General features: G+C 37.4%; 2 protein-coding genes across 2 annotated transcripts; one reads left to right on the top strand and one right to left on the bottom strand.

The window, feature by feature from the left end:
* Positions 1 to 18,162: 18,162 nt before the first annotated feature.
* LOC107808685 (WUSCHEL-related homeobox 4-like) lies at positions 18,163 to 20,037 on the bottom strand. The gene is made up of 3 exons (XM_016633222.2): positions 19,714 to 20,037; positions 18,929 to 19,216; positions 18,163 to 18,543 (listed from the first exon to the last, which is right to left on the bottom strand). Exons 1-3 carry the CDS (start codon positions 20,020 to 20,022, stop codon positions 18,388 to 18,390), a joined length of 753 nt encoding a protein of 250 aa, XP_016488708.2. The 5' UTR covers positions 20,023 to 20,037; the 3' UTR covers positions 18,163 to 18,387.
* A 4,215-nt stretch (positions 20,038 to 24,252) lies between these two features.
* LOC142170154 (uncharacterized) lies at positions 24,253 to 24,726 on the top strand. Its single transcript, XM_075231985.1, has one exon. It carries the CDS (start codon positions 24,253 to 24,255, stop codon positions 24,724 to 24,726), a length of 474 nt encoding a protein of 157 aa, XP_075088086.1.
* Positions 24,727 to 26,264: the final 1,538 nt, after the last annotated feature.

Here is a 26,264-nt window from a genome sequence, read left to right on the forward strand (position 1 = left end):
CGGGGATATCCTTGTGCACCAGATGATCCTCCCCAATGCCAATTCTCTCCATGGAACTCCCAAAATCGTACATCACTCTCTCAGTACCCAGCTCCACGAAATACCTATCCACCCCCACGAGCCTACCGAAAACCCCCTGGATCAGGTTTTTGGCCCAATCAAGCATTTAAGAACGAGAGGTTGGGGAAAAAAGAAAAGGCTTTCACCCCTATTGGAGAATCATATGCCAGTTTGTTCCAAAAGTTGAAGCAATTGGACATGTTGAAGCCGATTCATATAAAAATGCCAAACCCTCTGTCAAAGAAGTTTGATTTTTCTCAAAGGTGCACATATTGCTCAGATGCCCCGGGGCATGACATAGAGAAGTGTTGGAATCTAAAGAAAGCAATTCAAGAGCTTATTAATGCAGGTGACATTGTCGTGCAAAATCCAGATGCAGCAGACCCTAGCCAAAGTCCATCGCCTGTTCGTAAAGAGACGCATGTGGTGAGTATGATTTGTTTTGAAAAGGAATATGAAAATTCTTCTGATATCCTCGAAGGCCCACGCGCTGCAAAGTTTTCAGTGCTATCAGAGGTTGATCTTAAGAACGAGCCAGCAAAGGGAACCCAAAAGCAATATGTTAAGAACAATGTGATGGAAGTTTGTGAAGATCCTAGTAATGTTGATGCGGAATTCAGTGGCTAAGATGCCGAGCTTGGCAATTGGAAAGACTCTCCTGTCTTGGTTAGCCAGGGAGGAGTTTTGGTGGTTTATTTTGTTGTCATTTCTGTCATCCGGGTTATTTCAGGGTTGTAATCCAGATATTGTCTTGTGACTCAAACCCTTCTATCCTCTTATTTTGCCGAGTTTGTTTAGTCATAGTAGCCTGTTTAGTGTTGTCTAGGTTTGTTCTAGGCTTGTAGCCCCAGTTTAGTTTGTTTGTTTTGTTGTCCAAACCCTTTCACTATCCATCTAATGCAATTTTCTGTTTTCTGTGATTTCTAGTCATTTTCGTTTAGTCCTCTTTTCTTTTATAGTTCTTTTCCTGTTGACTCTTGTGACATGACATGCACGCATAACTCTCAGCCTGGTTTTAAAAGTCGGTTTAATCACGAAGCAATGAAACAATGTTGAAGATGTAAGGACATTTGAGGGAAATAAGTAAACGCATTTTGAGATCACTTTAAGCCCGAATTGTGTGAAACTGGGGCAGGTAGAACATAAAAATACACTATCGAAATGCATCATGCTGCATCAGGTGAAGATAATGGCAAGTTTGCCCCAAATTTGTAGGGGGCCGTTCGTGGTAGTGAGAGTGAGAGTGTTGTCCAAATGCGCTTTGTATGTAACAGATGTAGAAGGCGAATGTGTGGATATGGTCATTAAGTCTGGTGCAATCAAAAGATGTTACGAATGTTTTTCTTGGTTTGTTTAATTGTGTTGTTTGTACTTGGCATGTTTTGAAGATTGGAATGACGAAGGCATTTTGTTCTGCTATCTAAACACCTTATCCTTCGTTACCCCTTTGAGCCTTGTTTATTTTCTTTCATACCCCTCTTTCGGAATCAGTAGCAAAGACCAGAAACACAAGCGTGAAAGATAAGTAAAGGAAAAGGAGAAAAGAAAAGAACGAAAAAAGAGAGAAGAAAAATGAAAATTGAAAAAAAAAAAGAAAAAAAAAGAAAAAAAGAGAAGAGAAAGAAAAGAATGAAAAGGAAAAAGAGAAGAAAAAAACAACAAAAAGAGAAAAAGAAAGCAAAAAAGAGAAAGAAAAGAAAGAGAAAAGAGAAAATCACAACAACAAAGTAATTCCTATGTCATGAACTACGTTTGACCTGATTCCTTTTAAGGATACGTAGGCAGCCTCACGGTTCGGTCTCATTAAAATAAAAATCCAAAAGTCCCCAAGCAAGAAACTGGGGCAGAAGTTGTGGTGGTTATAAGAAATCTGATTCCGAAAGTTGTAATTTTGAACCCATGAGAATTGTTTTTGAGCCTTTGATATCCTTTATTTTTAACCCTATCCAAAAGCCCACGTTACGGTCCAAAGAAAAACCTTCCGATCAGTCTTCGAGAGATGCCAAGTCAAGCAAAAAAAGGTAATTCATATCAGGGGCAATACTCTGGCCCAAGCAGAAAAATAATGAAAATGAGAGAGTCTTATTGGTAAAAACCCTCACGGGCACCGTAGGGCGACGAGAGCTGAGAGAAATCCAAAAATGAGAGAGTCTTATTGGTGAAAACCCTCGTGGGCACAGTAAGGCAACGGTAAGTTGAGAGAAAGAACAGAATGATAGAGGCTTGATGGTGGAAACCCTTCGGGCACTACAAGTCGAATAAGGATTGTGAATCAGATTGGATGATCGGAGCATTGAAGCCCAGTTTCACGGTTTAGAGGTATAACAGGGGTTGGACATCAGACTTGCTCAATAGAATAGGCTACAGGTGCATGTCATGGTCATTAGAGTTGGTATCCACATCTGATAGGTTTCTACTCTGTAGTTTTCTTGTTAGGAATCATCTCTTTCCTTTGTTCTTTACTCTGTTCCTTTTGTCTTGTTTACTTCTTCTTCCAGAGTCTGTTTGGTCAGAACAAGTGAGAAATGACTTCAAAATTTTTCACCAGCTTTTCAATTGCACAAAACGGGATCTGACCAGTACATCAAAGTGTCACAAGTCAGGAAAGAACAACAAAGCGCATTGAGCTGGTAATAATCAACATGTTTTGGGATCCTTATGAAATACAAAGGTTTGGTACACATCAATTCAGGAACAATGCGACAGATGGAGGGTGTTAGGTGAACGGATCAAAGGTATTTTCGGTGAAACACGACGGTTTGGTACATATCAATTCATAAACCATGCAACAAGATGGAGGGGTTTGGTGAACGGATCAAAGGTATTTTCTGTGGTAAGATCGACAAAAGGTGTTTAATTAGTGACAAGCGAGGTCCTCCGAGCAAAAATCAAAGTTATCGTGGCAAGTGAAGGAGAAACAGACCTCAAGGCCAGGGCTAGTGGTTTAAGTCAAGAAAAAAACAACATGCGCGATGAGTGGGTGGCAATTGTCGTGCTTTTAGATTCATGAGAAACACAAAGGTTTAGTACATGTCAATGCAAGAGCACAATGCAATAGATGAAGGGTATTTGGGTCTGAATGGAGAAGAGGTATTTTCTGTGATAAGGATGACAAAGAAAGTGGTTAGTCCATAAGCAAGCAAGGTCCTCGAGTGGAAATCAGTTATCATGGGAAGTGAAGGAGTAATCGCCCTCAAAGTCAAGGCCACAAACCAACCACCACATTTTAAACTGACAATATTTTTCTTTGATTGAAACAGGGGCAGAAAATTTCGTTTGTTTCGGAGAAAACCTCCGCAAGGAAAAGCAAGCACCAGACAGGTTTGACCGTAAACTTTCAGGACCCTCCTGGAAAAAGGGACCTAGTTTAAATGTTCAGAAATAGCATAATCTAGCATATGCATCCCAAAGGAATATAAATTCAGCCGTAAAAGTTGTCACTCTTAAGATAAGACTTGATGTTTGATTTTCCAGGACCCTCATAAATAATGGGACTTAGCTTAAGATTTCAATTAGATAACAACATTTAGCGTAAGTTCTGCTGTAGGGTAGTATAATTCAGCCGTAAAAGTTGTCACTCTTAAGATAAGACTTGATGTTTGATTTTCCAGGACCCTCATAAATAATGGGACTTAGCTTAAGATTTCAATTAGATAACAACATTTAGCGTAAGTTCTGCTGTAGGGTAGTATAATTCAGCCGTAAAAGTTGTCACTCTTAAGATAAGACTTGATGTTTGATTTTCCAGGACCCTCCTGAATAATGGGACTTAGCTTAAGATTTCAATTAGATAACAACATTTAGCGTAAGTTCTGCTGTAGGGTAGTATAATTTAGCCGTAAAAGTTGTCACTCTTAAGATAAGACTTGATGTTTGATTTTTCAGAACCCTCCTGAATAATGGGACTTAGCTTAAAATTTCAATTAGATAACAACATTTAGCGTAAGTTCTGCTATAAGGTAGTATAATTCAGCCGTAAAAGTTGTCACTCTTAAGATAAGACTTGATGTTTGATTTTTCAGAACCCCTCTGGATAATGGGATGTAGTTGTAAGACCTTTTTAGATAATAGGATTTAGCAGGAGTCACACCTTTAGAAGATATAATTTAGATTTTTAAAGCCATCATTTAACTAGTGGTTTTCAAGATCTTCCTGGATAATGGGACCTAGCTTTCAATTCTTAGTAATACTCAGTAATATGATTTAGTTTTACACTCACATTGGTGACCAGCCACCAAACTAGGGCAGAAAATTTTTCTTGGTTTTGTCTATTTTGAAGTCAGGAGCCCGCCTGGAGAGTAGGGAGCACATTCAAGTTTAGCAGTCAGGAGCCTGCCTGGAGAGTAGGGAATACATTTCAAGTCAGCAGTCAGGAGCCCGCCTGGAGAGCAGGGAATACTTTCAAGCGCAACAATCAGGAGCCCGCCTGGAGAACAAGGGAGTACAATTTAAATTTTAGCTTTCAAATTCTTTGTTTTGTCCATGTTGAAGTCAGGAGCCCGCCTGGAAGAGCAGGGAGCACATTCAAGTTTAGCAGTCAGGAGCCCGCCGAGAGAGCAGGGAATACATTTTAAGTCAGCAGTCAGGAGCCCGCCTAGAGAGCAGGGAATACTTTCAAGCGCAGCAGTCAAGAGCCCGCGTGGAGAACAAGGGAGTGCAATTTAAATTTTATCTTTTAAATTCTTTGTGTTGTCTATTTTGAAGTCAGGAGCCTGCCTAGAGAGCAGGGAATACATTTCAAGTCAGCAGTCAGAAGCCCGCCTGGAGAGAAGGGAATACTTTCAAGTGCATCAGTCAGGAGCCCGCCTGGAGAGCAGGGAATACATTTCAAGTTGAAGTCAGGAGCCCGCCTGGAGAGCAGGGAATACTTTCAAGCGCAGCAGTCAGGAGCCCGCCTGGAGAACAAGGGAGTACAATTTAAATTTTAGCTTTCAAATTCTTTGTGTTGTCTATTTTGAAGTCAGGAGCCCGCCTAGAGAGCAGGGAATACATTTCTGGTCCACAGTCAGGAGCCCGCCTCGAGAGAAGGGAATACATTTCAAGTCAGTAGTCAGGAGCCCACCTGGAAAGTAGGGAATACATTCAAGTCAGCAGTCAGGAGCCAGCCTGAAGAGCAGGGAATATATTTCAGGTCAGCAATTAGGAGCCCACCTGGAGAACAAGGGAGTATAATTCAAGTTTTAGCTTTCAAGTTCTTATTGATATTGGGTAATGTGAGCCATTTTGCACTTACATTTGTGCCCAGCCACCAATTGGGGCAGAAAATTTTCTTTGTTTTGTCTATTTTGTTGAAGTCAGGAGCCCTCCTGGAGAGCAGGGAATACATTTCAAGTTAGGAGTCAGGAACCCGCCTGGAGAGCAGGGAATACATTTCAAGTTAGCAGTCAGGGGCCCCGCCTGGAGAATAGGGTCAGTTTTTACTTTAGTCAAGCTTAGTTTATAGTTTTCCTAGTCTATTCTTTAGTTTAATTTCATCATTGCATCAATAGTACAAGTGGTTTACAATTTTGCTAACAACTCACAAATCTTCCTAGTGCAAACTGGGGCAGAAAAATTTCTTTGTTTTGTCTATTTTGTTGTAATCAGGCGCCCACCTGGAGAACAAGGGGAAACAACTCAAGTTTCTAGGGAAAGCAGTTTCAAAGGAAGACAGTTCAAGTGTCAGGGGAAAATAGTTTAAGGTGCAAAGGAAAGCAGTGTCAAGTAACAAGAGAAGACAGTTCAAGTCCAACAGTCAGGCGTCCACCTGAAGAAGAGGAAAAGCATCCCAGATTGCAAGTCAAGTCAGCAACCAAAGAATCTCGCGGCAAGAATGCGGGTCAATAGTCCGAGGTGATCAACAGAAGTTAGTCACAATAAAGAAAAAAGAAAGGCAAGAAGTGAATCCAAATGCAGAAGTTGATGAAAGATGTGGGTTGCTCAAAACATGGCCGAGGTAACAAGCATTGCATACCTGGTCTTGATCCGAAAAGTTGAAGAAGGATGAACTAGTACCTGCAACTAGCAAGCATCAAGGTTCAAATCTAAAGTCTGCATGAAGAACCATTCAAGACTCAAGATCAAGCTTCAGAAGACTTATAGATAGGAATCTTGTAACTCGTAGTTGATAGGCTTAGCTAGTCTTTTTTTTCATTTGATTCTTGATGTAATAACAGGGACCGCGGACCGGAACCTCGGCGGAACGGCACCTCGACCGGCTCTCCACCTCGGTATACTCCATCACCTTATTCACTTCTGAACTACACGTGGCCTAATTCCTTTATAGCCAAGGATATGTAGGCAGCCCAGATACCAGAGCTCGGTCACATTCCCCTTTTCTCTTAGCTTTAGTCTTTCCAAATAAGGGTCGGGTCAAAAACCTGTCTAGTCAGTCTTTGCCTGAAAACTCTGTATGTTTCTAGTCAAAGAGGGACAGCTGTAGACATGTGATTTTTGACCCTCCCAAAGATTTTTTATATATTAGCGTAAAATATTTAATTTAGACATAATATAGATATTTTAAGTAATTTTGACTCTTTTACTTTATTTTATTACAAGAAAATAAAAATTTACAAAAATAGGTTCATTAATGTTTTGTAGTCATTTTTAATCTTAAAAAAAAAATATACAACAATAGTATCGTATTTTTATTTTAATATGATATTTGAAAATACCAAAAATAGATCTGTTTTAATGGTTAGTTTTATTTTAATAATTATTTGAATAGTAGTAATAATTAATAAATGGGCCCGTATTTTTAATCTTGTTCGCATCGAAAGAATAAAACTTGGGCTCGAGCAACCCATTTTTAGGCTTAATTTTGGACCTAGATCACAATTTCCAAGCCCATAATTCCTAGGCTCATACCCCTTAACCTAAAACCCTACCAAAAAACCTACAATATAAAAAGAAGAAAAAGGAAAAAGAAAAAAGAGCGAGGCTAAAAACAAAGGGAACGAAAAAGTTGAACAAAAGCTGCGCAGCCTTAGAAAAGGGACAATCCCCATCGTCTTCTTCAAAATCAACACCAGAGAACGACCCCCCGACCCTCCCCCCTGCGTCGTCTTCTCCAAGCACACCCCCCTTCGTTTTAATTTCCTTGAGTAGCCATGAACAAGGAAGCAGCCATAAACGACCCCTACTGAAGCTTCTTCTTCTTCTTCTTCATGAAGACACAAAAATAACCGGAGAGATCGAGAGACCAACGAGTTAGCCGCAGAACACCAAGCGAGATCCCCCCCTGTATTTCATCTTCTTCACCTCATCTTCTTCCTCATGAACCTAGACACACACCCATAGCAGCCTAACCCTAAAAGAACCAGCAACCTTCAGCTCCACTCCACCCCTAGCCATCGCCGACCACCCTCTAAAACCAGTGACCCCTCACGCCGAACTCCCTTCCTCTCTGAGACCGGACCAGTCGACTGCCAGAACCCTAGAGCATCCGATCATCATCCCCAGCCACTTTCAACAGTTGTAGACCACCTTAACCCTAACAACAACGTCTGCCTCTGCACACGCCACCACAGCTCGCCGGAAAACGGCCCTCTCCAACATCAGACGGAACCCTTGTATTTGAAATCAGCAGTAGCTTTTAGAAAATGAGGGGACGTGAGGTTGATATGGATCTTGAAACGATATGAAAGGAACAAAAAAAAAGAACAAAAACAAAAAAAAAACGGACAGAAGCCAAGGAAATAAAAAATAATACAGATTCGTGTTTTTTTTTCTTTATTTATCTTCGATTCTGTTTTTCTTGGGTTTCAAGGACGAATTTTGGTTAAGAGTTGGGTCTGAATCCGAGCTTGGTTGAGTTTCCGGTGCTAATTCGGGTTCCGTCCGCGGTTCGTCACATTTTTGAGTTTTAAACATTGAAACACCAATTTTTCGGCTATATTGAGGTCCAATTCTATCATTCTCTATCCGCTTTATTCAAGTTTAATGTTAAATGTTTGTCTGGTGATATGATCCCATTGTTTGTGTAGTTGTTTTTTTTCGTAGTTTTGAATTTGCTCGCATGTTTGTTCGAATTGGTTATAGCTGAACATGATTTTGTCACAGTATAGAAACTGGGTGCTATTCATCAACTGAATTATGTCAAAGAAGATTAAAGGGGTTCGGGTGTGCATTTCATGTGACCCAAATTCAAATCCCAAAACGTTGAATAAAATGTGTTCCGGATTGCGGATGCATTTCATGTGGCGCAATCCAAAGGCACGTTTTAAACGACGTTCAATCTTCTTTAAAAATAAATTAAAAGCGGTTAAAAGGTTAAATTTGCACATAGGTTCAAAATGTTCTAAAATCAGATTATTAAGCCAAATATAACAGTTGAGCGACCGTGCTAGAACCACGGAACTCGGGAATGCCTAACACCTTCTCCCTGGTTAACAGAATTCCTTACTCGGATTTCTGGTTCGCGGACTGTTAAACAGAGTCATATTTTCCTCGATTCAGGATTCAACCGGTGACTTGGGATACCATAAATCTCCCAAGTGGCGACTCTGAATCTTTAAATAAATAAATCCCGTTTCGATTGTCACTTAAAGTGGAAAAACTCCTCTATACTCTCTTCTCGGGGGTGTAGGTAGAAAAAGGAGGTGTGACACCCCACGATAACCTGGGTGAGCTGGCTGACCATGCCTAAATGGACGGCCTCTGCCGTGCTGAAACTGACCTCTCGACGGAGCACCACTATAACTACCAAATCCCCGAGGCCTCTTGGTCTCTCTCTCATCTCGCTCCTGGCGATGAACTAACTCAATCTCACGAACAATGTATACAACCTTCTCAAAAGAAGCACCGGTCACCCTCTCTCTGGTCATGAAAATACGAAGGTGATAAGTGAGGCATCAACAAACCTCCTAATCCTCTCTCTATCTGTCAGAACCAACCAAATCGCATGACGAGCTAACTTAGAGAACCTCATCACATATTGCGTCACAATCATCTCTCTCTAGCACAACCATTCAAACTGCCTGCGTAGCTCCTCTCTACGAGACTGCGACACATACTTCTCCAGAAAGAGAACGGAGAACTGCTGCCAGGTAAGGGGTGCTGCATCATATTGGGGATTATGATATAACCAATGCAGTAAACTTCTCACTCTATACCTCTCGGTAGTTTGAGTGATCTTGCCCTAATTGACTTTCTCAAGACCAATTGGGTATGATAATTTGTTCAAGCAATTTAGGTTCGAGTCGAGTATTACTATCTTTAGGTTTAACCCCTTTAATTGGGGCTATCAATCTCTTGAATACGCTCTAATTCCTTGTTGGACTAATTTTCCTAGACTCAAGTTCTCTTTCTCAAGAAGAACCCAAGTCAAATAGGCACAAATTAGAATTTGCAGCCACTAATTCAACATGGAAAACACAAATTAGTCCAAATATCAAACACCCATAGACATTCAAGCCTTAAAACTCAAGACCCATCAAATACCCACACTAGGGTTGAGCCACAACCCTAGCTAATGGATCTAGCTACTCATGATAATAGAAGAAAACAAAAAAATAGATGAAGAAAAACCCATAAGATTTAATTACAACCTAATACTTGAAGATTCAATGATAAAACTACTCTAAAATTACTTAAAATGGTTAAGATACCCTGTTCACGAGCGCAACTGAATGTTAGATTAAAACTCCTTCCTAAAAATGGGAAAAAAACTATTTATACTAGGCCAAATTTTCTAGACAAAAATACCTCTGCGGGGGTAGTGCGGTCCACAGAAAATTGAGTGCGGCCGCAGTGAGGCTTTTGGATTTAAATCTCTATTCTCTGAATGGCCACCATGGACTGCATAAAATGCACCACGACCGCGGTGGCTTCTTCTGCTATCCGCATAAAAAGGACCGCATTGCAATGAATCTCCAAACTCCAACTCTCTAAACTCTATCATTGCGGTTGCAGCCGGGGTGAGTCCATTACGGTCCGCATAAAATGCTTTGCGGCCGCAATGCTTGAGTTTCTAAATTATGAACTCTCTGAATCTCCTCACTGCGGACCGCACCAAATGGAATGCGACCATAGTGGACCTGTTGCACTGTGCCTGGACTTGTTCTTGGTACTTGTGCATGTTCCACTCCCTTTTGAGCTAGTTTTGACTAATTGTCACCTTTTTTACCAAACCCTGCAAACAAGTACAACATGTAAGCCTTTGGGACTATTTTGTACACATTTTAATCAAAACTCAAGTAAGAAGGATTGTAAAATGAACCATAATCCCTAGTTATCACAGCACCAACAGGCCTACGCCTCTCAAAAGCCTCCCACCAAGTGAAGGCAGCTCCCAAAAACTGATAAGTAGTAAAAGAAACCCCGCTGGTCTCCAGAATACCCGTTGTACGAAGAATCCTCTGACACTTATCCAAGAAACCCTGGGCATCCTCGCCCTCTACACCACTGAAAGTCGGAGGCTAAAGTCTGCCAAACCTCTCCAACTTATACTGCTCGTCCTCTGGCATGGCAAAAACTACACAGTCCTAAGCAGCTGTAACCGGCTGAGCTGAATGCGCCCCCAGTGTCTGAAGTCCCTGCACGACCTACTCAGGTGTGCGAGCGGCGGGAGTCTGATTGCCTCCCCCGGCCTGAGAAGTAGCTGCGACTGTAGTAACTGAGACCGCCTGAGCTAGGCCAGTGCAAACTGATAGGATCTGAGCCAAGGCCTCCTGAAGATCCGGAATCACAATGGGCACAGCTGGTGCCTGAGCTGGTGCTGCTAGAGCATCAACAATTGGGACCTCATCTTGAACTGGGGCGGCTGATGGATCTGCAAGTGCTGCCCTAGCTGCTATGTAAGCCACAACCCTACCCCTACCACGACCGCGTCCTCGGCCTCTAGTGGCCACAACTGGTAGTACTGGTGGTCGTCCATCCTAACCGGTAGCACGTGTCCTCACCATCTGTGAGAGAATATAATAACAGAAGGTTAGCACTCGGATCAACAAATTCGCACGACAAGAATTTCAAGAATGTGAAGCTTTTCCTAAAGGTTCTGTAGCCTCTCGAGGATAAATACAGACGTCTCTGTACTGATCCACGAGACTCTACTAAACCTGCTCATGACTCGTCAGACCTATGTAACCTAGGCTCTAATACCAACTTATCACGAACTAAACCCGGATCTGGTCGTGATGGCGCCTCTCGTGAAGACAAGGCCAGCCGACACACTCCCAATTCATTTTTAAGTAATTAAATAATAGAACTAAGTCTTAATCATAATAATAAATCCCAAAATAAGGTAAGTAATACAGTTTGCAAAAGAAGACATAGCCCGATATCAGAGTGTCACCAATCATGAGCATCTATCATAAAAACTACAAGTCTGAAAAGAGTCGACATAACTATTACATAACTAAACAGAAGAAAATAAGATAGAGGGAGAAGCACTGGGTTGCAAATCGCCAGGGCAGCTACCTAGTGAATCTCCGAAATATGCTAGAAGTTCTCTCAACTCTCGCAAGCAGGACCTGATGCGCCTGAATCTGCACACGAGGTGCAAGGAGTAAAGTGGGTACTCCAACTCAGTGAGTAATAATACTAAATGCAGACTGAGTAATAAGAAATCACGTAAAGGCACATCAGCGGGCTATAAAGAAGCAATAAAAGCCAGTAAAAACAATGAAACAGTGAAAATATGTAAAGTCTCTTAAAGTTCAGTTTAAACTTCTTGAAATGCCTTTTTAACAATTAAGCAAGTAAATAACAGGCAACTAGGAAATGTAAACACATAAAGAACCGCCCATCGGGCATAATGTCAACAAAATCCGCCCCTCGGACAATATCATAGAACAACACCAGCCCCTCAGGCTATATGTCACATCACAATGGGTATCCGCGCTCACTGGGGGTGTGCAGACTCCTGAAGGGACCCCTTCCGTCCCAAGCGCAATATCAAGCCATCTCGTGGCATAATCACATAGGCTCTCGGTCTCATATCAACAAGCCACTTCATGACGTACAAATCTCAGGCCCTCGGCCTCATAATTATAATCAGTGTTTCCTCACAACATAGGTCCTCGACCTTACTCAGTTAGAATCTCACAAGCCACTCGGGCAATGGTAAAACATGATGCTCAGTCCAAAATATCATTTAAAATATCATTTCAAGTGTTAAAGCAGAGTAAACATGGCTGAGTTATGAAAACAGTAGAATATAGAATAACTGAGTACAAGTATAAGGTTAAAACAGTGAGGAAATACCAGTAAAACTCCCCTAAGAGTCCAAATAATTGGCACGAGGCGCAAATATGACATTCAGCCCAAAATATGATGATAACTAATAGTTTTCAATCAAATACACGATAAAATAGTCATTCGGAATGGACTAAGTCACAATCCCCAACGGTGTCCGACCCCACGCTCGTCGTCTATTGTGTGCGTCACCTCAATATAGCACCACGATGTGTAATCCGGGGTTTCATACCCTCAGGACAACATTTATAATCATTACTCACCTCTACCCGGTCCAAATCTCTAGCTCACGATACCTTTGCCCCTCGAATCGACCTCTGGATCCTCTAAATCTAACCTAAATCAGTGCAAAACCATCAAAATATGCTAAGGGAACAAAGTCCACTCAAAAGAAATCAAATTACAACACACATCCCGAAATTGGCCAAACCTGACCCCCGGGCCCACGTCTCGGATTCCAATAAAATTTACATCAATAGACTCCTTATCACTCCCTGAGTTCATTCATACCAAAAGCATCATAATCCAACCACAAACAACCCCTCAAATCCCAAATTCTAGGTCTCCAATTACAAGCCCTAGTTCTTCAATATTAGGCTTAAATTCCATGATTAATTAGATAGAATTCGCATAAGAATCGACTATTAGGTCCATAAATCTTACCTCCAAGTGTTTCCCCTTGAATCCCTTTTCAATCCTCTTGAAAAAGCTCCAAAATCGCTCAAAAATGGTAGAAGTTAACCCCAAAATCGCGGACCAAATGACTATTTAAACATTCTGCCCAAGCATCCATTCCTTCTTCCCGAACGCGGTCAACACCTCGCATTTGCGAAGCACAAATTAACTTTGACCAAAAAAATTTCATCGCGATCATGATCCCCAGCTAGCGAATGCGAAGACTTGGCTCACTAACCCAACGCGAACGCGACTCCCCTTCCACGAACGCGAAGAACAATTCCACCTGAACTCCAGCTGCTCAACTTCCTCTACACGAACGCGGAGCCTCCCTCGCGAACACAATGCACAAGATCCCAGCCCTTCACAAACGCGGAGCCTCCCTCGCAAATGCATAGGCTAAATCCTCAGCCTCATCTGCTAACCCTTCGCGAACGCGAGCGCCTACTCGCGAACGCAAAGGTCATTTCTCTGCAACACTGAACAACAATTTTCTGCATTTTTCCAACACATGAAATGGTCTGATTGACCACCCGAGGTCCCCGGAACCTCAACCAAACATGCCAACATACCCCATAACGTCATTCAAAATTTTTCCAACCTTGAGAACGCTCAAAACAACATCAAAATACCAAATTCGCATCGGATTCAAGCCTAAGAATTCCAAAATCTTCTAAATTACACTTTTGATCAAAACGTCTAACCAACCACGTCCGAATGACCTTAAATTTTGTACACACATCTCAAATGACACAACGAAACTACTGCAACTCCCAGAATTCCACTCCGTCCCCTATATCAAAATCTCATTTATCAACCGAAAAACGCCAAAAATTTCAATTTTGCCAATTCAAGCCTAAATCTACTCCGGACCTCCAAAACACATTCCGATCACACTCCTAAGCCCAAAATCGCCTCTCGAAGCTATTCGAACCATCAGAACTCACATCCGAACCCTCTAACATATAAGTCAACATCTGGTTGACTTTTTCCAACTTAAGCTTCCTCAAAAGAGACTAAGTGTCTCAAACCTTACCAAACCTTTTCGAACCCGAGCCAACCAACCCGATCACACATAGAACCAATAAACATAGCAATACGAAGCAGAAATGGGGGAAATGGAGCGGTAACTCATAAGACAACTGGCCGTGTCGTCACAAAATATTTTCTCACACTCAATGTTTTTACATAACAACAATACCAATGTATCATACTTCATTGTAAGTGGAAACTTAACATAACACTGTGGAGAACAACTATAGCGTACTAAGTTATTCTCCACCACAACCCCACCCCCAATATAATGAAACCCTAATTTTTCGCTATTCGGATATTATGACAAAATGCAAAATAACATAACGAACAAATATTTCGGAAGACTTGAAGGATCCTAAATGAATTTTTACCAAATTCTGAAACTCTTTAAATAAAGAAAACACCAGTCCGGGGGTACAATTATTTGATGTATAACGCCTTATATATGCGCGCTATACCCCTATAAATTATTAGTGTGTCAGTTAAGTATAAATGAATTATTGGTGGGGCCAACTTTTATACATAGCACAATTATTCATCGCGCTATACCTTAACGGACAAACATGCGTTAAGGTATAGCACGGTGATATATAAAATGGTGCCGAGTCTTTTTTTTACCTATTCGTGTCGCTTGATTCCAAAAAGACCAGAATTAAGTTTCAGACTCGACAACAATTGGGGAACCTCTGGAACATTGACGATGATTGAATATGAGAAGGCCATTAATGTTAAAAAAATTGTTAATTCAAGTTTTCTTCACTTCGTATTTTCTTTGAGACCTCAGCTTGTTTTAAGTGAATAGGAAAATGAACAGACAAGCACAATATATCGTTAGAAAGAGTTAGTTCTAGGAAATTTATACAATATAGCTGCCCCTAAAATAATGGCCGAAATATATAAATTTTTCATACATTCATATAATTTATACAACAACAATAACAATCCAGTATAATTCCACTAGTGAGGTCTGGGGAGGGTAGTATGTACGCAGACCTTACCCCCTACCCTGGGGTAGAGAGGCTGTTTCCAAATAGACCATCGACATCCTTCCCTCCAAGAACTCTCCACCTTGCTCTTGGAGTGACTCGAACTCACAATCTCTTGGTTGGAAGTGGAGGTTGCTTACCATCAGATATTTTATACATAATTAAATATTTTATATATTTTACTAGTCTATATTTTATATATTTTACTAGTGACTGTAGTTAAATTTTTTCCTTCCTATATAATATTTGAAACTTATTTACCAAAATTGTCCTAGTTTTGTATATTACCCACCCTAAACAAGGTTTACTTACAAATTATATACAATTCATTATTAGTGCTTTGAATTAGGGGATTTAGTTATATCATTTTCCTTTTTTTTTCTCTCCTTTTTCGTCACTGCCACATCTCTCATCAATTTTTCTTTCTTTCTTCATCTTTCTCTCTCAATAAGGTAAGGTTTAAAGTTGTCTTCTGCCAATCAACCTATTGAAGTAACCTTTAGGTCGTAGGAATTGAAGATTCGAATACTAATCTATCAAAAAACTTTGAATTTAAATTTGGGTTTTCAAAAATCATTATTTGTTTGGATTGGGTGTTGTTGCAAGCAATTAAAAATATTGTTTGGAGTTTATATCTCAATTTTGAGAGTGTTTTGATCTTGATTTTGGTTGAATTTCAGATAGAAGAAGAAGAAGGAGAAGGAGAAGGAGAAGGAGAAGGAGAAGGAGAAGGAGAAGGAGAAGGAGAAGGAGAAGGAGCAGGAGAAGGAGAAGTAGAAGAAGTAGAAGAAGTAGAAGAAGTAGAAGAAGTAGTAGAAGAAGAAGACATGACATACAATATACTTACGAAATTGTAGTAAAGTTGTAGCATTGTAGGTAAATTGTATTATGTTGTAGTTATATATATTTTGTTATTTGGATGTTGTATGAAAGTTGAAAAATAGTTGTATGATGTATGAATCGTTGTATAAAATTTGTATTTAAGTTATCAATACTATCTTTTTACATAAAGTTATTGATATGTATCAAAATTTTATTAAGATAATAAGTTTTGATTGGAATTTTAGAGAGGAAGAAGCACACACCATACACAAAATATATACAAAGCAAATACAAAATATATAAAATACACATTGTATAAAATATTTAGAAAATTTATATTTATGTTGTATGATATGTAGTTATATTTAACTGGGTAGAAATAATTTATAAAAGTTGTAGATAAGTTGTAAATAAGTGTATACTGTATAGTTAGTTGTAATTCAATATTACAAAATCAAATGCAATGTGACTAATTCAATATTACATTCCAAGTCGCAATTGACTATAATTTCATTGAGGGTGAAATTTGATTATGTAATTTGACCAAATAACTTGTGACTATAATGTCAAAAATGTCGATAAGTTCAAAATATTTTTGTGCCAATTATCAGTACTTGTACTGAGTATTGCCATTTGTCTAAGTAATAAGGAGCCTTATTTTCAAGTTGGTTACGTGATAGACCTGCAGGATTTCGATGCTTATGATGTAGTTTTAATTTCCTTCGCGTTACAAAAAGTAATGCATGTTTAAGGAAATAATTGTGTTAAGCTGGTAGCATAATCAGATAAATATTATTCGTAGACATTTGCTAAAGAAAAACAGAGAATATCAAATGAAGAAAAATTGGGAAAAAATAGAGGAGAGTAGAGAGACGGAGAGACAGAGAGAGAGACGGAGACAGAGCGGGCAAATATAAATTGATAAGGAAATAATTGATAATCCTTATTCAATTCCTAATATAAATGGATACTCATTTAAAAATTATTTGTATATAATTAATAAATTATATATGACCATATAAAGGGATACTCATTTAAAAAAGTAGTAATAGAAATCTAAGAAAAATTAAGAAAATACGAGAATACAAACTAATATTACTGCCTGCTGGTATGGAAAAAGAAGAAAGCTCGGCACCCACTAACCTCATACTCTAATTTGACTTCCACACCACTATCAAGGGTCATGTCCTCGGTGATTAAACTACTAACTTATAAATAAATCATATCTCCTTGACGTGATGTTTACAAGTTTATGTTCATAAGTTAGTACTAGCTTATCCAACTCAAAATCTAATTTATTTATTTTTTATGGTTGAGATTCCTCTTTTCATTTGGTGCCTCTAAACTCAATTATCAATTAAGTAGTTAATTATACTATTTAAAGGAAAAAGGACAAAGATAATCAATCACCTCCTTTTTCATCCACCAAATCGAAACTTCATCATGAATTATCTTATATTATTTGAGTAATTTTCATCGGATACAGTTTGGTTGCTCCAAACTACACCCTACTCTTATTTTAAATCTATGTTTTCTTTTGCCTTTCCCTCCAAATTCGTATCTATAAACTGATCTTCTACCCCACAATCCATTAGCCAATATTTTAAAACTAAAAAATTGCATGTCTTCTGATTGACATGCCATGTTACTTTATCAAATTCTTCCCGAAAATTAATAAAATATTCAAACATCAAACTATAGCATGAAAGTAAAGATCAACCACTACTTCCTATCAATTTTGAAATTCTGCAATAACAACAAAAGATAAAGAAGAAGAAGAATTATGTAAAGATATATGCGTGGACTTCAGCGTCTTGATCAGCACTTTAGTCAAAAGTATCAACTACAAGAAAAACAGAAAAAATAAAACGTGAAAAAAAGGAAAGTTGTAATAGTAGTTTAGTTGGAGGATGCAGAGGCGGATGCAGCAGGGTAATCATGAGTTCAATTGAACCATAACTTTCAACGCGGAACAAAAATTTTTGTGTAAAAATTTATTAAAAATTATCAAAATAATATATTTAAACCCATAACTTTAAAAATATAATGGGTTCAATGTTAAATCTTAAAAGTTGAACCTATAAAGTTCAAATTTTGGATCCGTCTGGGAGGATGAGCCATGATTTGAAGATTATAAATACAAGGTTTGGACAATTAATTGTATATAATACACTAATAGAAAATCAGGTTTTAGCAACATATATTTTTTTAGCAATTTAACAACAAATTATCTACAAAGTGCATAACTGATTCCAGTTTTTTCTATAACTACTGAATTCGGTCGAATCTATGCTGTATATGCAAGCTACGTGACTGTAGTAGGAAAAATAATACGAGTAGATTATTTTTGCAGCATTTCCCATGAAACATATGTAACACATACTAGTGGGTTTTAGGTCAGGAATAAGTCTAATAACCAGAATCCAAGAGAAGGGAATTAATTGGTACAGTAACATAGATCTGATGTCTCTCTTTTCTTTTTCTCTTTCCCGATACATAAGGAAAGTAAGAAAGAAAAGGAACAAATTAAAGTAGAAACTTAAGCATGCAGATGAAAGTAAAAAGATGACGAAAATGAGAAGAAGAGTCAGATCATAAAAAAGAATATTCGTGTTCAGCTAAGCCTTCATTTAATTCATCTCATGCCTTCTGGGTGCAATGGGAAGAGTTCAAGTGTCCTATCACCATTATCCTCTCTACAGTTTCTCTTTTCCTCTTCCTCCAAATATTCATATGTCCAACCTCTGCACTTTCTCTTGTATGGACTATCTTCCTCCCTCACTACTTCTCCCTATAACAATAAAAAGTAATTCACCATTAGACTCAAAAATTAATTTTTTTTTACACCTAAAAGATAATTATATATAATTATTTAATTATATAAAAACAAGATGACGACGTGCTACAACATCTCATAATAGACTGATAGTAGCCCGATAGTGTAAATTTTTTTACGATCATACTTAATTATATTAACTTATATGTACTGATTGTGGAAGGGCAATCGAGCATTAGTAAGTTGTTTTCGTGTGATATAGGTCATACGTTTCAGTTGTAGAAACAGTTATTAATACTTGCATTAAGATGTAATTTGTGTATCAAGCTACCTTTTTTATTTATTATGTATTGATAGTGTAAAAAAATAATACTGTGGAAATTAAGGAGAAGAGACATACCCTAGTGTCAAATGACAAAGGACTAGTGACAATGGCTGGTGGTGTTCTTGGACTTTGGCTAAGACCAAGACTATTGCGCTTCTGCTTTTGTCTCTCACGAGCTTTGTGGTTTTGAAACCAATAGAACACGTTTTTCCCTTCTATTTTCCCATATTTCCCTAGTTGTACTGTGATTTGTTCGATTTGCTGGGCATTGGGTGTGCGCATCCCACCTCTATACAGCATTTCCAGTATTCCTATCTGTTCTTGCGTCGGATTCCACCTTGTACCTCCCGGGTGCGATTCCACCTACATAACATGTTAAAAGAGTTTAAGTTCTATGCAACAACGATGACAACAACAACAACCCAGTATTATTCCTACAAGTGGGGTCTGGAAAGGGTAGGATGTACGCAGTACTACCTTGGACAGACAGAGGTTGTTTTCCAATAGACCCTCGGCTAAAGAAAAGATGAAACAAGCATTGATAACAAATAATAACAATACAAGATATTTAGAAAACTGAGACTAAGATAGCAAAATAAAAGATGAAGTTCTATGCAAGTGCGATAACTTGTTTATAATTGCTCAAAATACGGAAATGTAAAATTTCTCTATAGTGTCAGTCAGTGTATATAAATCAAAAACCTTCTTTAATTAAGATTGCTAAAAACTTGAGAAACACTTATCCATTTCCCAGCTAGAGAAACATGTTAGAATCCCATCATTATTTTTCCTAGTTCAAAGTCATAAGGGATATATAGTATAGCTAGCAAGTGATACGTATGTATATGATAGTAAATTACCTGAGATGAGTCTTTCTTGTCGTCGTTGAATGAAGTTTTGCCAGGGCTAGTGCTACTTTCAGGTCTAATGAAACTCTTGAGATCGAAAGGAGGAGTGACAATATTAGGATCATTTGTGGAGGTTGAGAGCTTAGGAGCAAGAGGTCGTAAACGTTTACAACCAAGTGTAAGTGAAGGAGCAGCTGAATCATGCTCTAAGATTAATCCACGTGTGAACTGATGCACCTTCATGCTTAAGCTTCCTGATGATGATCCCATGTACATTGGAGGGTTGGAGTTTTTAAAAATTGACGACAGAAGAGACTCCATTATATAGAAGTGCAGTGCAATCACTACTGGTAAAAGCAGAGCGGATCCATAATTTGAAAGTCTCTATTTTTTGTTCAACCAAAATCTGTTTTGTATAGAGCATAACTATTAATATATCATTATTTTTTAAAATATATATATATAGAATTTTGCGAACTTTACGAGTATCGGGACCCCTATATTTACAACATAGATCATGCCTCTAAGTAAAAGATACACTCCCTTCGTTTTAATTTATGTGAACCTATTTGACGGGGTACAAAGTATAAAGACTTTTGGAATTTATGGTCCTAAACAGGTTAGAAAGGGGTCCAGAGTATTTGTATAGTTATAAAAGCTTTTCATTAAGGATCGAATTAAAAAATTAAGCTAAATTATTTCCAAATTTAGAAAAGGATCATTCTTTTTTGAACGAACCAAAAAGGAAATAAGTTCTCATAAATTGGAACGGGGAGTAACTAATACGCATTGACATTGTGAACGAGTTTTTACACTATCATTTCTAACTAAAAGATAATAACCATTCATAATAAGTAAAATATGTAAGCTGGAATTTTTTTTATTACACAATGTTAAAATGTATTGATAGTGCAAAAAATCTTTATACGACCAGTTTATATGAGTAAAAAATAAAAACAATAAAAGAAAGTGGGAAATGAGGTGGGTGCCAAGAAGAACCAAGACCAAATGATGAGGTGAGGTTGACTTATGATTTCCATTTTAAAAAGCAAGAAAAAAGTGGATCTAGATAGCTAGAGAAGGGGAAACAGAGGGGTGTAAATTGTTATGAATGAATGAATAGGTGAGCGTGTGGGTGAATGTATGCGTGTGTGTAGTTGCCTAGTCTAATCAAATGCAATGAGTTGGTTTTCTTTTTTCTCATTTTATTTCTTTTTTGCCTTTCCTTTCTTTTTTCTTCTTACTTTCATGATTATAAGTCGTCCATGCTTTTCGGTGGCCTCTTCTCCTTCTAAACTTTATCACTATAAAGTGAAGAGAGAATGTAGGGAGGAAAAAACAATAAAGAAATTATATGGATAAATTAGTGAGTGGAAAAATTGAATGCCGTCTTTAAGTGGTGGAAGATGTTGAAAAAACCACTACGTTTATAATATTGTAGTATGTGTATTACATGCATGACGTGTGTACACATATATATTGAATTTGTATACTATATATGACCAAAATCCATCTGATGTAGCTTTAGATATACACATACCCCAAATATATCCCTTTTTCTTTGGGAACTGTATACTCCAATTTCCCAAATATTATAAAACCACCATTCTCACTTTTTATCCCATTTTTGTATAGCAAAATCTTTGCATGATTCAAGCACATGCTCAAAATAGTGTATCAAAGTAAAGCCCTAATTATCTGTCACCCAATCAATGATTGAATTATTAATTTATGCTCAAGTGATAGTCAAGACCGTTGGTAAATATTTTCCTAATCCATTCTTTCTTATTCTTTTGTGTGTACTCTACATCCTTTGTTCTTTTAATTAATTATTCCAAGAATGCACCGAAACCTATTAATTTCTCTAGCTTTAAAAAAAGTCAAAAAGAAAATCTACAGCTTGACTAAAATATATACTTCAGAGAGATGATTTTAAGCTAATTCACAAACGTGGAGGCATACAATTGAAGGCAGGTATTTCTTGCCTTTTCTTTATTTTTGAGTTTAAAATGTATATGTAGTGTGTCCTCAATTTTCCACATTTGGAAGAAAGACTGCAAGATACTTGAAATGTGAATCCAACAAAAACTTTTTTGTGAAAGTCTTCAAGGGAGTGCTGAAATTCATGTGCCCGATCCTTAAAGATGTACTGAGTTATACTTTCTAATCTTGATCGTATTGATTTTGGTATGAACATAAATCTCCTTTTTCCTATCCGCCTTTCAAAATAAAAATATACTTGCCAAGATAAAAACTATTGAATTTTTTGGATATTGCAATATAAAAGGATGAATTCATAGAATCATCTTTTCTGAACAATAATGGTGATATAAATTTGACTAAATTTTATTCGTTTAAACACGTGAAAATATTTGTAATGCATGGTAAGGTAACTATAATTTTAGAATTCATGACTTCAATTTATTTCTTTTCTTGAAAGAAACATGTAAAATTAATTTGTCAATAAGCCTTACTGCGGTGAGATTTAAATAATATATCATATAACGTTATGTGTATCGCCTAAATTAAAATTTAGATGAGGCTGTTTTAAAAAAAAAAGGCTAATATGTTCATTTTGTATCTTATTTCTTTAATTTATATGCTCTTTATGTGTATGTAAGGTGAGGATGGAGAGTTCCCCGTCAAATGTTTTCCATAGACCAAAAGCTGATCATAAATGTTTTATAGCATAACCAAAGAAAGAAATTAAAAGATATAGGCATATCTTCATAAGATTAATATTACTTCGTTTTTCAAAGCTTGGCGTGGAGAGTGTCAAAAATGACAAAAATGAATGAAGCAAACTTTGAAAATATTTTTCATATACGTCAAGGCGCATGAGACACAGAAAGAGTGATGTCTAATCAAACATGGGATGTTTTTTTCTGAAAATTTTATATGAGGAGTAACTTTATTTACATTATTCACATTTACTGTCCAATTTAACGTACATGAGCATCAGGTAATTTGATTTCCAATATTCCACCCCAGATAAAAATTTATAAAGATCACAAAATTTACAAATTTTTCATTCACAGTTTAAAATAGTTTGAAAATATAGGCAAAGGTTGTTGTCATTTTTCCCAACCAAATCAACAGAGATACCTACAAAACCTAGGGAAGATTGAAAAATTCTACTACATCAGTTTGTCCTTTTGGCCTTTCGGCCAGAAACCAAATAAGTTGTCTTATTGGCACGAAGTCATTCTACGTAGAAATATTTCACATAGTAATCATTTCAATATTGAAAAATCACATGATACTATTTTCATGTTTCGGTGCCCCAACGTCAAAGGAACAATAACGTATGAATTCAAAGTACATCTGACCAAAATTTTATTTTCGACTTGTAAGCAAATAAATTCGAGTACATAGTACTACATTTACTATATTATTTTTTCCCTTTAAACTCGTTCAAGATTGAGGAACCATTTCTTCGTACGAGTGTCTAGGGTTTCATGTCAGGGGCTTATCTACAATATAAGCGACAGATTCATTTGAGCTCATAGTTTCGACTTAAACCTTGGATATCTGCCAAAAAACTCATTAAAAATACACAAATTTTAGATTTTGAACTCATTAAATGTGATTTAATTTAGAATTTGAAACCATAAAAATTTAAATTATGAATCCCCCTCTGTTCGTGGTTGGTAAATCTCCAATTTTTAGATTTCTTAAGGTGTGTTCATGGTTTGATAGTTGATATAAAGTGTTGAGGAAAATGTCACTTAACCAATAAGGTATTTTAGTCATTTTATCCTAAGTTATTTTGTTAATTGCCAGGGACTAAGTTAGTTAGATAGTTAATCTCACTTAGCATAATTTTAGCTCACTAATATATATTCAGATGTATACGCCACATTATTCTCACTTTTTCGATAATGAAGATTCATTTTCTCTCTTTCTAACTTCTCTCTATCAAACTGCTTCTACTTCTCCCCTCTACTTCGTTCTCTTGTTCTTAATTTCATCTTCTATACTTCTAATTTGAGCATGGTATCAGAGCAATCAAATCAAGATAATCCAGCTTTGAATCGATCCAATTCTGCTTCCGCAAAGTCGAATTCAAATTCTGTAATTTCTTGTTTGTATCGACAAATTCAAGTTCTGTAAATTGGCGAGTTTAAACAACGAACAAGATGCTGCTAATTTGAGTCAAACAGCTAGACCTTCAGCTCAACTTACTGGTATGGATTACAATCACCCTCTGTTCCTTCATCCCTCAGATGTGAGTGAGGTACAAATCATTTCCTTTCAACTAACAAGTATCGAGAATTATTCTTTTTGGTATCAATCTATGCGTGTTACTCTGTTAGGAAGGAACACATTAGGGATGGTATATGGTTCTTGTAAGAAAGAAAACTTTCCTGCAACTATGTGAAACTATTGGGAAAGAGTAAATGCTATTGTGTTATCTTGGATCATGAATTCTATGAATAACAGTGATTTTATAAAGTAGATGACTCAAGAACATTCAATTTGCACGAAGAAATAGCTACTTTGACCTAAGGTACTTCCTCTGTATCTGTATATTACTCAAAATTGAAGGATATGTGGGAAGAATTTGAGGTATTAATACCAGTTCCTGAATGTGATTGCCCAAGATCTAGAGATTTTGTGGTGTATCTGCAAAAACTGAAGGTGTATCAATTTCTTATGGGTCTTAATGAATCTTACTCTCAAGCTAGAAGTCAGATTCTCATGAGAAGCCCTCTTCCAACTGTCAATCAAGCATATCCAATGATCATAAGTGATGAAAGTCAAAAGGCAGTAGCTGCCACGTCTGGGATATTAGGTGCAAATCCAGCAATCACTTCAGGAAATTATGATGTAGCAATGTACACAAGAAATATGGGAATTCAGAGGTATAAAAAGAATTATAATATTCAGTGTGAATTCTATAAATTCAAAGGTCATAACAAGGAAAACTGCTTCAAGATAGTTGGTTATCCTCCGAATTTCAAGTTCAAGAAGAAAGGAAATGTTGGAACAGGAGGGTCAACAACCTATAATGTTCTTGCATAAGTAACAAATCATCAGCCTACTATGAAGTCGATGGGCACATATGAACAAGCACAAGCACATATGTCTAACACTTATCAGAACTTGGGACAGGCTGATTACTCACAGTCAGATGTCACAGATAAGAGCTTTCACAAAAGATCAATATGAACAAATATTGCAAATTCTCAACAATACTAACACTGGAAACAACAACAATACCTTTGCAGCAAATATATGGCAGGTATGAGTACTGCTTTGTTGGTCTTAAATTGTCCAAAAGAGTGGATCATTGACACTGGTGCAACCAGTCATATGACGTCTGATATTGCAATGTTAAATCAGAATTCCATTGTTAAGAACACTAATTCTAAGAGGATGTGTCAACCCAATGGTGAAGTGTCTCATGTTACATACACTGGAACTAGCTCAATTTCAGCTGTGAGTACACTTCAAAATGTCTTTCATCTGCCTCAGCTTAAGTTTAATCTAATGTATGTTTCAAAGATGACTAAAGAGTTAGCTTGTGCAACCATCTTCTACCCTCATTTTTGTGTATTCCAGGATCTCTTCGATGGAAGGGTGAAGGAGAATGATAAAGAAATAAATGGGCTATACATACTACTGAGTCAGCTTGCTAACAACGATATGAACTGCAGTCTACTAGTCAAGAAAATATTTACTGATAAAGATATAAACCTATAGCATAAAAGATTTGGTCGTGTGTCTGTAGTTGTTCTTACAAAAATGCTTCAGAATAAAACTAAGTCTATAGCGGAAGCAATAAATAAATGTAATGTTTGCCCCTGTGCAAAACAAACCAGATTACCTCTCCCAAAAAGTAGTATTAAAATTACTGAGTGTTTTGAACTGGTTCATATGGATATTTGAGGGCCATGCAAGATTTCTACTTTTGATGGAAATAGATTTTTCTTGACTATAGTTGCTGGCTTCTTCAGAATGACATGAATCTACTTGTTAAAATTGATATCTGACGTATGTGTCGTTATTCAGTACTTTCTGAGTTTTGTTCAAATACAATTCAACAAAGTAGTTAAAGCAATCAGAACAGACAATGGCACAAAATTTGTTAATACTATTTACAATGATCTGTTCAAGAAATTAGGCATTATACATCAAAGGACCTGTGTCTACACTCCTTAGCAAAATGGAGTAGCTGAGAGAAAGCATAGACACATCTTAGAAGTTACTAGAGCTATCAGATTTCAAGCCAATATCCCCATCAAATTGTGGGGTCACTGTGTTCTAGCAGCGATGTATATAATTAACAGGGTGCCTTTATCAGTTGTAGGTATTTCACCTTATGAAAAGTTATACAAAAGGAAACCTTCACTTAATCATCTAAGAATACTAGTCTTCCTGTATTATGACAAAATCATACATGAAACTGACAAACTTAAATCAAGGTCCAAACCTACAGTACTAATGGGCTATTCAGAGGTGCAAAAGGCTATATCTTATATGATATATCTAGCCATTCATTCTTTGTAAACATAGATGTTATTTTCAGGGAAGATGTATTTCCCTTCAAGAAAATTACT

This window comes from Nicotiana tabacum, chromosome 16, assembly GCF_000715075.1.
Source record: "Nicotiana tabacum cultivar K326 chromosome 16, ASM71507v2, whole genome shotgun sequence".
NCBI classification, from domain to species: Eukaryota; Viridiplantae; Streptophyta; class Magnoliopsida; order Solanales; family Solanaceae; genus Nicotiana; species Nicotiana tabacum.